Source organism: Nasonia vitripennis, chromosome 1 (genome assembly GCF_009193385.2).
Source record: "Nasonia vitripennis strain AsymCx chromosome 1, Nvit_psr_1.1, whole genome shotgun sequence".
Classification (NCBI taxonomy): Eukaryota; Metazoa; Arthropoda; class Insecta; order Hymenoptera; family Pteromalidae; genus Nasonia; species Nasonia vitripennis.
Genome location: NC_045757.1, coordinates 12,402,636 through 12,418,425, shown reverse-complemented (window position 1 = coordinate 12,418,425; position 15,790 = coordinate 12,402,636). Strand labels below are relative to the sequence as shown.

The 15,790-nt window shown below is 43.0% G+C and overlaps 1 protein-coding gene across 1 annotated transcript in view; it reads left to right on the top strand.

The window, feature by feature from the left end:
- LOC100114427 (probable serine/threonine-protein kinase DDB_G0281745) overlaps window positions 1–15,718 on the top strand; it is a 35,637-nt gene extending 19,919 nt beyond the window's left edge. Inside the window, exons 2-5 of the mRNA XM_008208683.4 lie at window positions 4,849–4,970; window positions 9,561–10,107; window positions 10,407–10,952; window positions 11,036–15,718. Coding sequence (XP_008206905.1) covers window positions 4,849–4,970; window positions 9,561–10,107; window positions 10,407–10,952; window positions 11,036–11,560 — 1,740 coding nt within the window. The 3' untranslated portion in view covers window positions 11,561–15,718. The remainder of the gene's footprint in view (window positions 1–4,848; window positions 4,971–9,560; window positions 10,108–10,406; window positions 10,953–11,035) is intronic.
- The last annotated feature ends 72 nt before the right edge of the window (window positions 15,719–15,790 follow it).

The window sequence follows — 15,790 nt, the reverse complement described above, 5'->3', positions numbered from 1 at the left end:
CTGTGCGTATATTATATCCTTTCTCCCTGTATGTATACCTCGCGCGATTTCGCATTTTTTTCCCTCCGCGATTCCGTATCGTGTTTCGCTTTGCTTTCGGTTTCGATATAGGCACCGGTTCTTATTATATTTTTGCGGAAAATTTGCATACGACGCTTAGAATTGCTCGTTAACGAGTTAATCGCGGAAAGCGGGATTATTGACCGAGTCGTAAAGGCTTTTTGCAAAAAAATTGTCAAAACTTTCAATATCCCAAATCCACGTCAGCTCTCGATAAAAGCACTATAACGCCGTTCAATCTTCGCGCGGTCGGTGTAATTAGCGAGACGCTTTCTCCCACCTCTAGTCCCCCAATCAAGCTCGTTTATTACGCGTAAAACCCTTCGAAAGAGAGAACACACAGTTCCAGCTCAGCTTTTAAAAGTCCTCCTCCAATTATGTCACACACACACACACACATACATGTATACGCTTCGGCTGCAGACTTTTCATTCCCCCGTATACGTATGCAATTACGATCCTCCGATCCACTTGTACGCCGCGTCTCTCTCTTTCTTTGCATTTGATTTGACGATCTTGGACTTCCTTTTTCGCGCGGCGGCGCGCTTGCTTTCTCTCCCGAGCCCGAGTTTGCGCGTACGAGTATACGCACGAGATGCGTATCGGGCCGCACGCGAGTGTTTCGCGACCGTGAAAACGCGCGAGAGCGAGATTCGCTTGTTTGCCGTGATAGGAACTTCTGGGAGATGATCTCGCTGATGGTTTATAAGGGGCCGCAGCGCGACGGGGGCTTTTATCCTAAAGCGGATTCAGATTAGCCGCGGACGGACGATGACTGTTTGTGTCTCTGGCGAAAACTCGCGCGGCGTCTTTTTATCTCTTGTCGGGCCTTCGCGGAGAGTGCGTAGAAAGTTTCCGCAAGCGAGGTGTGAAGAAAAGAGCGCGCACATTTTCCAACCGATAAATAATGAATCGCTCGCGCGCGAGTTAGGAGGAGAAATACTTTTCAACTCGATTCTTTAGCGTAAGTCCAAGTCGACGAAAATATAAGGTGAATTTTCACACCGTTGTTCGGCACTATCCAATTACTCAGAAATCGTTGCGCGCCGGCGTTGTCCGATTTTTTTTTCTTCTCTCAAACTGCAGAGTGTACAACCGCTGGCTGCTCACCTCGCGCTAATCGCCAAGTAAGGCCGACAGCGGTTCGATCGGGGACACAAAGGAGCCTATAAAAGCGCAGCGTCTCTCTCTCTCTCTCTCTCTCTCTCTCTCTCTCTACTATGAAAATCGCGGAAAAACAGCGTCGAAAAACAAAACAAAACGGAATCGCATCCTGATTGGGAAGCCTGATGCCGCTGCAGCTCGCAGGCACCCCTCAGGGGGTGTTCTCTAATGCAAAAAGATCGGCGGTAGTCTCTTTTGCTCTTCCCTCGTCAGCCGGCGGCAGCTCGGTCGATCGTTAGCCTGTGTGTGTCGCAATTAAAAGCGACACGTAGTTAGCCAATTAGTCGACTGCTGCCGCGGGAGTGCGGAAAAATTCGATTCTCGCTCTCCGCGGGAGGAGCAGAGGATAGTTGTTCTCGCGCGCGGCGCTGGCTATATATAGGGGTCCGATGGTCGCGGACCCCTTTTAGGGGGATCTTGCCGAAGGATGCGTGCGCTGCTTTGCGGATTTCTCTTTTGTTTTTTGTTTTCGCCGTGCAGAACAGCTCGTGCGAATTCGCGCAAACATGGAGCCTGAATATTCATTTTCGCCGTGATTTTACGAGCGTAACGATACGGCATTCGCCTAAATACCCTTTGCAATAACTGTTCTCTTTCTCGAATGATGAAGATACCTTTCTACGCCGAACGTACTAAAATCAACATTAGCCTACTTAATACGCGCCGACGAGCCATCTATTATACGTGTTATCGCGTAACCCATAAAAACAAAAAGTATGTACGCTCTGCGCATCCTGCAAATCGTGTTGGTATGCATCCTGCTCTCCCCCGCAAAATGCATCGATCGATCGATCAATCGTGCGTATCAACACCTGTTTATCTCTAAGAACTCTCGGCACACTCTCTCGCGCGCGTTCTTCGCTGCACAACATGAGCCGCACGCGGAAAACGCCGTAGCATCGTATAGGTACACGCGTCGGAAAACGAGCTCAAGGAATTCGCTTGCCAGCGGTAGTGCACCTATCTCCTCTATCCGTCGTGTTTATGCGGCGAGCCTCGCCATCGCGGCCGCTTCTGGCCTCAGCCCAGAAGCTTCTGCCAAAAGGAACGTTCAGCCCCTCGTGTGTGTGCGAGTGATATGTATATATCGCGTGATTTAGTTTTTTCGGATTTGTCGCGCAAGTGGACTTTTTTCGAGGCTTTTTTAAAGAGGGCCGACACGTGCGGCTCGATTTTTGTTTGCGTTCATTTCTGGAGGCTGATTTTGTTTATCTGCGAGAGCTGATGAGCATCGTATTAATAGTCGACAATGGATGTATTTTGGTACAGGTGAGAGGTGTGCATAGCTGAATTATCAAAGAGTTTGGATGGGATGGTTACGCTCTTTTCTATTTTCATATGCTTAATTGGAGATTACAAAAACGATTTTTGAGCGATCATTGTCGAGGGATTTATAATTGCTATCCGTTGTTTCCTCTCACATATATTCATATATTACACACGAATAATTTCCTCGCCACAATCAAAGTGATTATAACTGTTGAAACGGATGATTCAAGATATTTTCGGTTAGTCAGGCCGATTATAATCGAATGTTTGCATACACAACAACGCGTCTCAGCCAATCTCGCATTATCTTCTAAGACAAGTTATTATGAATTTCGAAACAAAGCACAATAGTCGCTGATAATGCGACTCTATTTTTGTATTTTCTTTTCCAAAGACGAAGTTTCTATGAAAAATCCATTCGCTATCTTATCTGCGCGAGAGAAAAACACGAAAATTCACTAGCGATCGTACATCGCTGCTAATAGAGTTAGATAAGACTCTGAAAATTCCAGATACTTTGAAATTGGCTATTAATTACCAAACGCGCTTGATAATAGGCTATTAACCGTCGAATCGTTTTTTCTCACTGCATAATACGCGTTACATTATTCATGCGAAAATGTGTAAGACCAGTAATTTACAAATGCCCGCATTTCCTGCAACTTTCACGCAGAGCTCAAAATTTCAATTAAGATAGTTTCCCATGATGACACAATAGTGGATTTCTCTTTTTTTTTCACCGCGTTTATTTATCTCCACGCCATAAAAATGAAGTGAAATACGCGATTTTATTGTAATTCAGAAATAAACGAACTTAAAAAAAAACTACTCGCTCGACGATAACGATCTATATTCGCTGTATATAAAAGCAAAAGTACAGCCTCATTTAACGAGAGGAGAAATTAAGCATTCGCTCGCTTAAATTCTTCCACGTATCGCAATTTTCCACAGAAACGACAATAGCCCGATGAAAAAACGGTTGACAACCGCTCGCATAGCGTAAGACTCTGCGTGTACACCCGCGAGACAAATAAGCATCTAATTTCCGATAATACACACAACCCGCGCCGACAATGAAACTCGCATTTTCTCTCCGCATTCCTCGCATAATCCTCTTTCTCTCTATACCTGATGGCGAACTTTCGCGCGGTTCAAAAATCCCAATATAAACCGCCTCCCCCACCCTCCCCCTGAGAGCAGACTCGATCACAATGGTAAAAGTCAGCTGCGCTTCCCCTCTCTCCCTCCCGCGTAAAAAGGGTTCCCTCGCACGCTCGGTAACAGCACTTTCATCGCTCCAACGTAACGTCGTCGTCGTCCTCCTCCTCGACGCTCCGCGATTTCCCTCTTAATTATATTCGCGAGCACATGCGGAGAGAGATTTCTATGGAGCCGCGCGTCAACCAGATGCCGCGCGCGAGTGTGTATACAGTGCGCTACACATTGCTTCGTTTCTCCCTCTCCCTCTCTCTCTCTCTACACTTTTCTCGCGGCTGTGAGAATATATGGCTTTTGCATTCTCACGTATGTGATGCGTTAGAGATGGATGTGTGTGTGTGTGTGTGTGTCTGGATATACGCGATTAGGAGTTTACGCGAACGCTTGATGAGGAGTTTTTACACGTGTGTACCTGTCGCTGCACCGCAGCTACTGCTGCAGGTGATTAAAAAACTCCGACGATCGGCAAGCTCCGACGACGTATCCTTGAATACATATGATGTGCGCGGAAGCGTTTCTCGGTCTTTTATTTTTCCGTATACGAGACTCTACGAGGCTATAAATACGTGATCGATCGACCGGTTTAACAGTGCACGATTATATACTTCTGTATAGTGTAACACGTTATACTCGAACGAAGGCGCGAACGTAATTTTGGGTTATAATAAAGCTTAATAAATGACATCCGCGAAATTGTTTGCGCAACGACGAGCCACAAAACGCCAGCTGCTGCCAACGAGAATCTGTCTGATTAGTAACGGGGATATTTTTACGTGTGTTTATTTACGCTTTGCGAAATATCGCAAAATACACACGCTTTATCAAGAAAACAAGTTCGAAACTATATTCGTTCTCCTATTATACTGCAGCAGCAACGACCTTCGTCTTATAATACGGTCGTCCGGAAATTGCCAAAAGATAATCAAAGGCCGATGAATCTGCGCTTCTCTCTCTCTCTCTCTCTCTCTCTCTCTCTCTCTCTCTCTCTCCGTATATCTATGCCAGTACCCACACACCTGCATATTTTCCACGACACATGCAAGGACGCGTTCCTGATGACTCCGCACATACATCAGACCCCCGTCAAATGCATCACACGTCTAAACTCTTTCTCTCTCTCTCTCTCTCTTTTTCCAGGTCACCCACAAAGTGACGGGACACGTGATGGTCCTGAAAATGAACCAGCTTCCGTCGAATCGTCCGAACATGCTCAAGGAGGTGCAACTGATGAACAAGCTCAACCATCCGAACATTCTCAGGTCAGTACACACACACGGCAAAATAGCGCGTCGCTACAGCATCGCGAAAGAAATCGCGACCAGGAAGAGATTTATTTACGAGCAGGAGTCCATCAGCGAGGACGTAACCTATATTTTGAAAAATTACGAGCATGACTTTGCTTTGCGCCGTTAGCCTCGTTGCGCCTACAAAGTATGATGCGCAAAGTTAACCCCTTGTAGGCCGCGTCAGGAAGTTAAGTGCATATCCGGATAGCAGACGGGGATGAACGGATCAGTGAGCGCGCGGTCAGCGTTGCGAGCTAAATTTCAAGTTCGCCCTCTCTCGCACGCTTAATGAGCTTTTGCGTATTATCAGCCTATTTTTAGAGCGATATTCATCGCGCGTCATAATTAAATAGTGGATGATGCGGGTGAAGTGTGTCGGCTATATATCTTGTCCTTTTTTTCGGTGATTAATTCGATTGACCCGAATTGATCGAGCTAAAATCGGCGAGGAATCTTCTCGGTGAACTGGTTGTGTAAGGAACGCTATAATCGGCTTTGACGCTCGTTTGGTTAATGCGGTGGAATATAATTATAAATTTCATTTCCGTTGGCAGTAGTACATAGCTTCGAATCCGTGCCTAAGTGAGTGATTTGTTGATACAATATTTTTACTCTGCGAGTGGAAGTGATTAATTAGTTTAATTTTCTCGATCCTTTGGGCATAATTTAAACTTCGCTCGTGTATACATAACAGTTTCGTTCTATTACAAAAGCGTCGCTGCTACATACGGAATAAATCGTACAGCTTCTTTTAGATATAAATCCCCGATTTACTCGGGTTTCGGCAACAGGTTTTTTTCACTCAAAACACCAGCTCGTAAACTCGAAAAGTCGTTTCGACACTCCGCTCCGTGCATACATTCCGGCCGAGAATAGAAGATCGCTCTCTAATTCCGTCGCATTCGTTCAAAATCCGTGCCGTTAAAATAGACCGATGAGTTGTCGCGCAAAAAATACGCTCGCAGTTTTCCGCCGGGAGAGAAAAATACGAGCTGCACGGAGAGAGAGAGAGAGAGAGAGAGAGAGAGAGAGAGAGAACGCGCACCTGAACAACAAACAGAGTTTGACTTGTTTTCGCGCGCTGACTGTTACGCATATCCGTGAAATATATTATACATTATTAATAACGACGGACGTTGATGCCAGGAGTTTTATTACGATTCGATTTCGAATAATCGTAGGAATAAAACGAAGCTTACATAACGAATTCTCAATAAACTTTTGTATCGATGCAGAAATAAAAACGTCAGAAACTCGGCTCCCCCTGGCGCCACCGCGCAGATATCTCACCTGTACGATCATCTGCCAGATAGACAAGGAGTCAAGTGTCGCCAACAAAGACGACTCCATGCGCAGTCCTTGAACGAAACCCATCAACGTTTTCGCGCGCGCTAGAGTTCGTGCCGTCTCGTAAAATTCGCAATCGGATCTTACTTCTACTCGTTGATTAGACTCCGCGCGACGACTCGAGGCTCTCTCGTGTTTTGTTTTACAATTCGACGAGCTGCTTTCGCAACATTTCTTTTGCTCCACGCTATAAATTGCGAGCTGTCGCCTGGCGATTAAGCCGAGATTGTATTATGCGCGAGATATACGCTGTACAAGGTTTCGTTTTTTTCCCTGCGCGCGAGTCTTTAAATATATAAATAAAAGCGTCTCTCTTTGTTCATCCATTGAATAATCGAGTTGTCAGACACGTACAGACTCGATACACTGTTTATTTTAGTGTTATGGATCGTCACAATCACATTATTTTTTATGTCCCGCGATTAATTGAATAACGCGCCTGTTTTGAAGCAATAATCACATGCATAATAAATCAAGCAGACAGCATATCGAGACCGAATTAATTTTCCGAGCACTCGAGTTGAAAAAAAAAAAATTACGTAATGGACGAAAATTACGAAAAGCGAGCTTTCTAAATTTCTTTACGCGAGCTCTCTCTCTCTATAAGCGCATGCGCGCGAAGCCCAATTAGTCAAAGTCGCGTTTAACGAAATTAAAGCGCGCTCGCCGCATCGGGAGAAAAAGAAACTAGATCCGACGATCGGACGCCGCCGCTAATTGTATACATTTCCATACGCGCAAAAACGAAACAATCGAAAGTGGTCCACTCCAGCGACTTTCGTATCCTCCGCGGGGAAATCGAGCAATCATCAGCGCGAGCCCAAACTAGACGTTCTCGATTTTTTTTTTTCAAAACAAAAAAAAGTGCACTCTACACTCGCGTAATTAAAAGCGATGAATTACAGGCGATCGCTGTTGCGCGCGTAGAAAAAAAAGAGAAAGAACGGCGGCTCGAGCGCGCGCACAAAGAAAAAAGCGCCGCGGATTAATTGTTTCACGCGATTGCGGCTTAACGCGCGCGCTTTTAATGTTTGCCGACAAGCGCGGAGAGAAGTCGATAAGGGTGCAATAAAGACAAGGAGAGAGAGGGAAAGCGCATGTTTACCCTTCGTCGCTCGTTCGCGCGATGACCTTTGATTTTTTCGCCTCGGAGGCGCGATATATAGGTAAGTCGCATTGACATCGAGCCAAAATGGGCGGTTTTGTTTTACACGGCTGATTATTGACTCCCTCGGTGATGCCTTCAGGCATGAGAGTGCACGACGACTTGTTTATATGCGCGAGAGTGTATTTTGGTAGGACGAGGGACATTTTCCGCGTTCGCAAAATTTACGGGATGAGTGGATCTTTTTGAGTTGATTATATAGTTTCAATAATTGAATTAAAGTTCCTCTTTGTTTATGGATCTTCTTTCTGCCTGCTGATGCGCGGTTTTGCAATCGAGTTTAATTAACTTTTTTCAACTTTTTTTTCGCTCTCTTTTCAATGCCAAAGAGCTGCAATCTTTTCATTAACTTTTTTTTTCGGTAATTCGAACCGCTGATTACCGACGTTCTCAAAGCTCCATTTTCCACGCTTCTCAATGTCGAAACAATTTTCCCATCGACAGTCAATTCACGCATCGTCGCAGTCGTAATTGTTTAATCACCATCTCTCAAAATACTGTTATCACCCAGAACAAACGCAGCAAACAAATCCTCCTCCTCCTCCGAGACTCAATATACACACACGAGACTGCAACAATTGAGTAACAGGATTACAGCCTCATTAAATTCCCTTCACGCCTTTTTTCCCATGAATAACGAACGCATACGCATACACGCACACACACATGCTGTACGGTCGATCGACCGGCGGCGCCTCCGCGTGAATCCGTAATCAGCGGCGTGAATCGTAACGCAACGACTTCTTTCTTTTTTCCGCGAGTCACCGGTCGTATTTATAAAACATCACGGAGAGACAGACGTGTCACCGTCGTGCTGATCTCCCTCGTGTGTGTTTTCTCTGCATAACAGAGAGACGTCTTCGCTCTTTTATCGTCGGGACGATCGAGTCTCTCTCCCTCTCTCCTCTCGTTATATGTGCGTGTGGGAGAGCAAAACGGTTGAGTCATTAGCGCGCAGGGAAGCGTTACTGCTTTGGGAGAAAATAAAGAACAGCCGCGCGCGGTGATAAGCATTCGAAAGTCGATTCGTGTGTGCGTGTGCGCGAGTTCTTCTTTCTAATTGTGTTTTTTTATCGCTCTCGACGAGATAAAAACAATAACCCAGTTAATTAGATACGACTTTTTGTTCTCATCCCAATGCTCAATCTGATTTCCAAACGCTCACTTTTTTTGTCATCCATAACGTATAATAACTCTCTCTTTGAAAACTCCTTCGAAAGAAAAAACAGTCATCAATCCCGATGCGAAAGCCTGTCCGCCAAGTGCAGGCAGACAAGACACTCGACAGGCCCGCGCTATGCAGCGTATACCTTGGCCACAAGTGGGTCGAGGACCTTCGGTTTCGACCATAACGGCACTCGAAGGTCGCAGACTTTATACGGAAGTGGATTACCACCAGTCGATCTCCGCGCCTTTGTGGCTTCGAGATATAGAATGTCGTCGTAGCGCACAATGCAGCTCTCTGTGTCGTCCCTCTATAATATATCATATGTGTACACAGGCTATAGTGCGTTTTTCGACGATGTTTATCTCTACGTAACGGTCGTCGCGCGCTGGTGTTGATCGATCGTGATTTAGATCCGTCGATTGATTTAAAATGGTAATTAAAAGGAGATCCGATATGGGTCGAGTGACTCGATGAGTAAGTCTATAGTGTGACACTCGAAAAGGACGAGGAAAGTCGTTAGAACGTGAGTCGAGAGTCTGATTTGACTCGTCGACGGCGCGAATAGGCCTACTTTGCCTTTTCCATTGCACACATGACCGCTCTTGATGGGGAGTAAACAACGCCAGGGCTGATGACTAATGTCCCTCCATTTTCTCTAAACGTGATTGCAGCGAGGTATACGCGGAAAAAATCTTACCGAGGGATATAGAGTTTCGCGCGCTGCATCTATATGAGCGGACTCATCGCGCATAAACGCGTTATTTTAACACACTTGGTCTGCCGCCAGTTTTGCACACTCATACGCGCGTATTTTTACTACCCAAGACACAATCGGGAAAAACAGTCGAGGCACGAATACTAAAATTCGTTTTTCCACTGGCAGGTTCATGGGCGTCTGCGTGCACGAGGGTCAGCTGCACGCGCTCACCGAGTATATCAACGGCGGCAGTCTGGAACAGCTGATAATGGCCCGTCACACACCCCTGCCCCACCTGATCCGGATGAAATTGGCTCGGGACACGGCTTGCGGTATGGCGTATCTGCACAGCAAGGGCTTCTTCCACCGGGATCTCACCTCGAAGAACGTCCTGGTGAAGCGCGACGAGGCGACGAACGAGCTCACGGCCGTTGTCGGCGACTTCGGACTCGCCGCCAAGATACCCGACCCCAGTACCGGATACAGGCTCAGCACCGTGGGCAGTCCCTACTGGATGTCGCCCGAGTGTCTCAAGGGTCAGTGGTACGATCATCGCTCGGACGTCTTTTCGTTCGGGATCGTCGTTTGCGAGCTGATCGGCAGGGTTCCTGCCGATCCAGACGTGCTGCCGAGGAGCGACAACTTCGGGCTGGATTACCTAGCGGTGGCGGAGATCTGCGCCGCCGCTGATCCGCCACCGGCATTTCTGCAGCTCGCTTTTCAGTGTTGCACGGTGAGTAGGAACATTTACTATTTGCTTTTCGTTATCAAGTGGCACTGGTCAGCGCAGTAGCTTTTAATTGCAGTCATTGAAAATACTCACTAGTTAATTAGTCATTGCAAACAAATGGTGCATGCTTGGGAAAACTTCCTGATTGTTCACTCTCTGCGCTGTTTCGTTTACTTAACGACTCGATAAAGAATCCTTGTGCTGGTTATCTTGTAAAAATGACTCGCTGTTAGGTCTTGTCGATGTACGAGCTTCTATTTATACAATGAGAGATTAATAATCAACCATTCGTTTTCCCACAGTACGAGCCACGTTCGCGACCGACCTTCCCGGACATAGTCCAGACTCTGGACAACTTGATCGCGACGCACGCGGACGATTCCAAGGCCAGCATGGACAAGCGCCAATCGGTCGACCAAGAGCTCATGTCAAGCATGCACGAGATCAGCCGTCAGTCCCGTTCTCTGGGCCGTAAATCTGCGAGGCTGCGCAGCCATTCGGCCGATGCCAGAGCCTGTGCAGCCAATTCCACACCTCCGTGCGACAAGGCTCGTTGTCACTCGGCGAGACGAGTTGCCGAGTTGGCCAGTCGCAGGGACCCACATTACAGGCCCATGACCGCCAATCCCTTTCATGCGCTCGGAGGCGTCAAGAAGATACTCGGGGACTTGTTCTCCAGTTGCTTGGAGCTGCCTTCGCTCGAGGATGTCAGGTCAGGAGGTGAAAGCTCGGGGACGACTGCAAAGTTCAAAGCTGCGACGAACGACTGTATTGCCAAGATTTTGGAGAGGAAAAAGCCAAGCTCGGAACCCAGCAGCCCTACAGCTCGAAAAAAGTGGGAGAAGAAGGTACGGATACATAGTTCCTTTTTCTTTTCATGATAAGACGTTAGTCGAGCAGGCTGCTGATTCAACTCCTTCGAAATTTCCAGGTGGCGACCAAAGTTGGAGCCGCGAGCCTTTTCGCGCACCCGCTCTTCCGTGACGGTTGGGAGCCTCGCCGGCGCGGCAGCTGCGAGTCGGGCTTTTGGAGCTGCGTAGGCGAGGATCTGAGCCCCGAACCACCCAACCGTCGCCATGCCTCAACGTTAAGCAGTTCCGCCGCATCGAGTCTCTTTCTTCTCGACGACCACAGAACCAGCTCGATCTACACGGATTCGAGCGAAGACATAGCTAGTTTAGGTGGTGGTGATTCCGCCTGCTGGGAGGACCGGCTCGACAGATTGGGCCCCTCCAGCAAAACCATAGCCAAGATCGTAGATTACTTTGAGCGTAAGCAGGCTGGTGCTGGGAAGCACGGTGAACAGGGATACGACGTCGCGGCACCCAGCAGGATAGCCCTGCTCAGGGCGAGACTCGAGGGCTCGATGCCCCTGTGCAGCATTAGCGCAGCTCAGAGGCTGGTCGTGTGCGACGGCGCAGTTCGCAGCAAGCTGCCACTATTTGATAAAAAGTGACGAGGAAGGGAGTGCGTTTACAGGAGTCTGGGGCGATGATTAGACGAGAACGTCGAGCAGGAGGCTGAAGAGCGTTTTTGAGTTTGTTATTTTTCGAAAATAATTGTACATATAAACTAAAATTTCGTTTCTCCGCGAGAAGAGTATCGGTATTTCATTTATTCGTCAAATTTTTGTATCATTGGAAGTATAGGAAAACGGATGGTAACGTTATTCAACGCTCTGATTCTCGACGTTCTCATAATGCACGCCTAAAGTCTTGGTAAAATGAGGAGACGAATACCGAATCTATTTATTTGAATTGTTCACACATCTTCTATTAGGCTTGTCGATCGAAACTCATGTTGCATCGCGTTAGATCGCTGTTCTTTTACCTGCTATACTTATGACGTCGATCCGAACTTCGAGCTCATAATTTTACAAGACTGTGATCTATTTTTATGATCTATTACGCATATGTGAAATGTGACGTGCTCCAAGTTTTGGATCGAAATGAAACTTCGATAAAGAGTCGAGAAAGTAACGATTTGCTCGCGCAACGAGGTTCTTTCGAAGGCAAACATCCATTTCCATTTCGAATGAACGCTTTGCTAATTATTCTACTAAATAATTTTATTATAATCGCAAACAAGGTAATGATCATATTAATTTTCCAAAACTTTTAAGCATTATTTAGAAATAAAGCTGTGACATGAATAAGAATAAGTCTTTATTCGAAAATATGAAATGTCGATGTTTGTACAAGATCATCTTATTGTTATGTGTTTCAAGCAGTTCCTAGTTAGGCAGCTCCGTCCTGTAGACATTGGAGGTACACTCAATTGTACTTTACACACCTTGTTAATACAATGAAAATATTACATTATATAACAAACTTGTAAGCTATAAAATGTTACCCTTTTGTTATTGATTTTTGCTTAGATCAATGGAATTTATCAAAAAGGCTCGTAGGCATTAGAAAACTAGACTGAATTTATTTTAAAGTGTGTAAATAGCAAATATTAAGACAAGGTATATACGATAATTTAGGATTATCCGAGTGAAAATTATCGGTAATATTTTAGTTGAATAACCGAAATGTTTACGGGCTAGAGTATTGGGAAATTATAAAGTCGATTAGTTCAGCAAAAGTCGTTACGGATTTTGAATCTTGTTGTTTTTTCTTCACGAAAAAATCTTATCGTAATAATTTAAAATAATCGTTTAGATTTGCCTAGGAAATGATTACTAATAAAAGCATGCATTTTCGTACTAACCATCATTGTAAACTAATCGATTTTTTTAAACCCTCCTAATTAGTCGAGTTAATTTACGGTTCGGTTTAAAGTATTATTTTGTCATCAAAAATCAATAACAAAACGTACAGCCGTAAAGTACACTAGGTTTCTTTTATCCCTTGCCTTCCTACATCTTCCTAAGAACGTCCGTCTGTGTCAATTCAGTGTCAAATCATCTACTGCGATGTTAAAGAGAAAAATAGAAAGTCTTCTACCGTTAAAATACAACTATAAGACCCTAGCAAGGCCTAACATACAAAAGTAAACAAATATATTTAAATGAAATGAACACAGATATGTGTATCCATAGTGAAAGTCACACATGAACATTTCTGGAATCTTAGAACAACGTGTTCGAGGGGTGCGTGTGATTAGGAAACGAAAGATGCAAATATAATATATTTTGTTCAGAGAGAAAGGGAGTTCGTATACCCACGTATTTTTGTTGCTAATGAAGAAGTACCGAATCGATCCTCGTTAAAGGAATTCAAAGCGAATGAGGATATTGCCAAGCTGAAGAAAAGTTATATATAAATAATTTAATATATCTATAAATGTATATGAAACTGATCTAGTCAGTGTATAAAACGAGGCGGCCTTATATTTTATATGTATACACACGGGAATATTAAAAATAAAGTTTAATATGAGATTTAACAAACAAGACAAACGAATATTGTATAATCTGAATCATCTGTTTGGTTGATGTACCGGCATGTTATATCTATCGCTATTATAGCGGCAGAATTGTCGATGAATCTTAAAAGTCTGATGTACATCGTTTATCTGAGCGTTGAGTTATGGGAAAGATAAGATTCTGTACAACCACGCTTCATGGTCATTTCAATGTTCACTGTTGGCATTAGAAAAGCATTCTGATATTTATTTACAAAAATCGAAAATTGGTTTCGTTTAATTCAGATTATCTGCAACAATAATTAATTCTACAATGCAAAGAACTGATACACGCAGAAGTTTGTTCTGTATAATTCAATTAAAATCATAGCAATAGAACTTTGCATTAACTTTGTATTGTACTAGAATCTTTGAAAAAAATGAAAATCACACAAAAAAATTATAACAGCAAATTGCTGTATGCATGTCTAAAAGTACGTAATCGATGTTCAATTACAGAAATAACGTAATTGTGACGATGTTGAATGGAGTTTAGATATGTTTACGTCCGTTTTGGATAATAGCACCGTATTGATCGAATCCGTCGCCTCGTCGTACTGTTATTCTTTTTTTTCTATACAAATTGTACCAAATTCGTATTTAAGATGATAGCGATTAAATTATCATTGTTTTATAATCGATCGCTGGAGTTGAACTGCATAGCTGTTTATCTTCCTCAAATAAGACTGTGCGTTTGTTGAATATAATAATATTTAAGTATATGTAAGTATGGCTTTAAATCGAACTCTTCTTTTCCAAACCAACAGATCAGATTCATAATAACTTTCTTGATAAAAAGAAAAATGCTAAAAGTTGGATAATAGCTGAAAAATTTCTATAATATTGAGACGATTAAAATATTTACACATTTTAAAAATAATACATTTTCAGCAGATTTATTTCTTACACACAAGTTTGCACATCTAAAGTTTTAATAATCTAATCGATATTTATAATAATGAGACAAGAGAACAAATCATTTATTGTAAAAATAATAGAATTTTTTACTAAAATTTGTGAATCATGTAGTTTTCATTATGAATATAACTAACTTCAAAATTATTTATAGCAACGTCGTATGAAATTCATTGTTTGTAATAATTACAGTTCGTCGTTTAAAATAGATTTTGAGACAAATGGAAATTATATGTGCGTATGAGAAAATTTTGATCCCAATAATTTATGGGAAAAAATTTGAATTTTCCGTGGATTTAGCAATTTGTATAATGAAAATCGTTAAAAGTCAATTTATTTTGTTCAGATTCAGAGATTTAATCCTTTCGAATTTGTAAATAGAACATGAATTTTTTCTTTGGAGCAAAAAAGTTATTTATAGAGTACTTTCGTTTTGTAACAGATAGAACGTCATCATAGTTTTTTGACACGCTTAAAGGTACCTGAACAACCAAGCGAACAAAAAATTGCTAGAGAAAAGGCAAATTAAGAACCTTTACAAAAGCTGGACATATCGTGAGCGGGGCATATCTAAAAAATTACTGAGCTGATTTTGAATGAATAGACTTGGATGTGTGTAGTTATTATGTGAGAATGTATGCGAATGAAAAGCAAGAAAAATATCTTAGTTGAAATAAGGTTTCGATAAAGCATGCGAAGAATGATAAAGAGTGTTTTGCAAATGAAAATCGTAGTACACAAGGTAAAGAACCTATTTATTTTAAGCAAACTAGAAAAAAGAGAAAATACAGAAAGCAACGATATTATAATATAAACGTCTATTACGATAAAAAGTGAAAACGGAAAGCGAACCATCTCTTCCATACCCTTTTTTTGTTTTTGACAATTGTCTGTGATCGCGATCGTAGCCAGACAGACATGTATGCTGTATGTACATATGAGAGTACGAGAGAAGCGAAGAATAACTAAATACCGTCTGAATCAAATTTACCGTGAGAATTCTTCTTACTATTATTATATACAAGTAGTTTTTAAAGATGATAATAAATATTGTAACTACAATTGAAAACAATGTCATCCTATAAGCGAATAAACACGTAAAATATCGCTCGATGACAATGACGACGAATAGTAGTAATAATGATAATAAACAAGTAATCAATAAAATAAATAAATGAGTGGATGCATTGAAGGGGGGATTTTGAGTAAAACTATACATAGATTATTATATATTGTAAATATTCCTATATATATACACAAAATTAATAAAGTTAAGGCAATTTTTACAAAATGTTGTATTCTATTTTATCCATCGCCAAAACTTCGTACTTCTTGATCCCTTGTCATTTCTATGTTCATATTA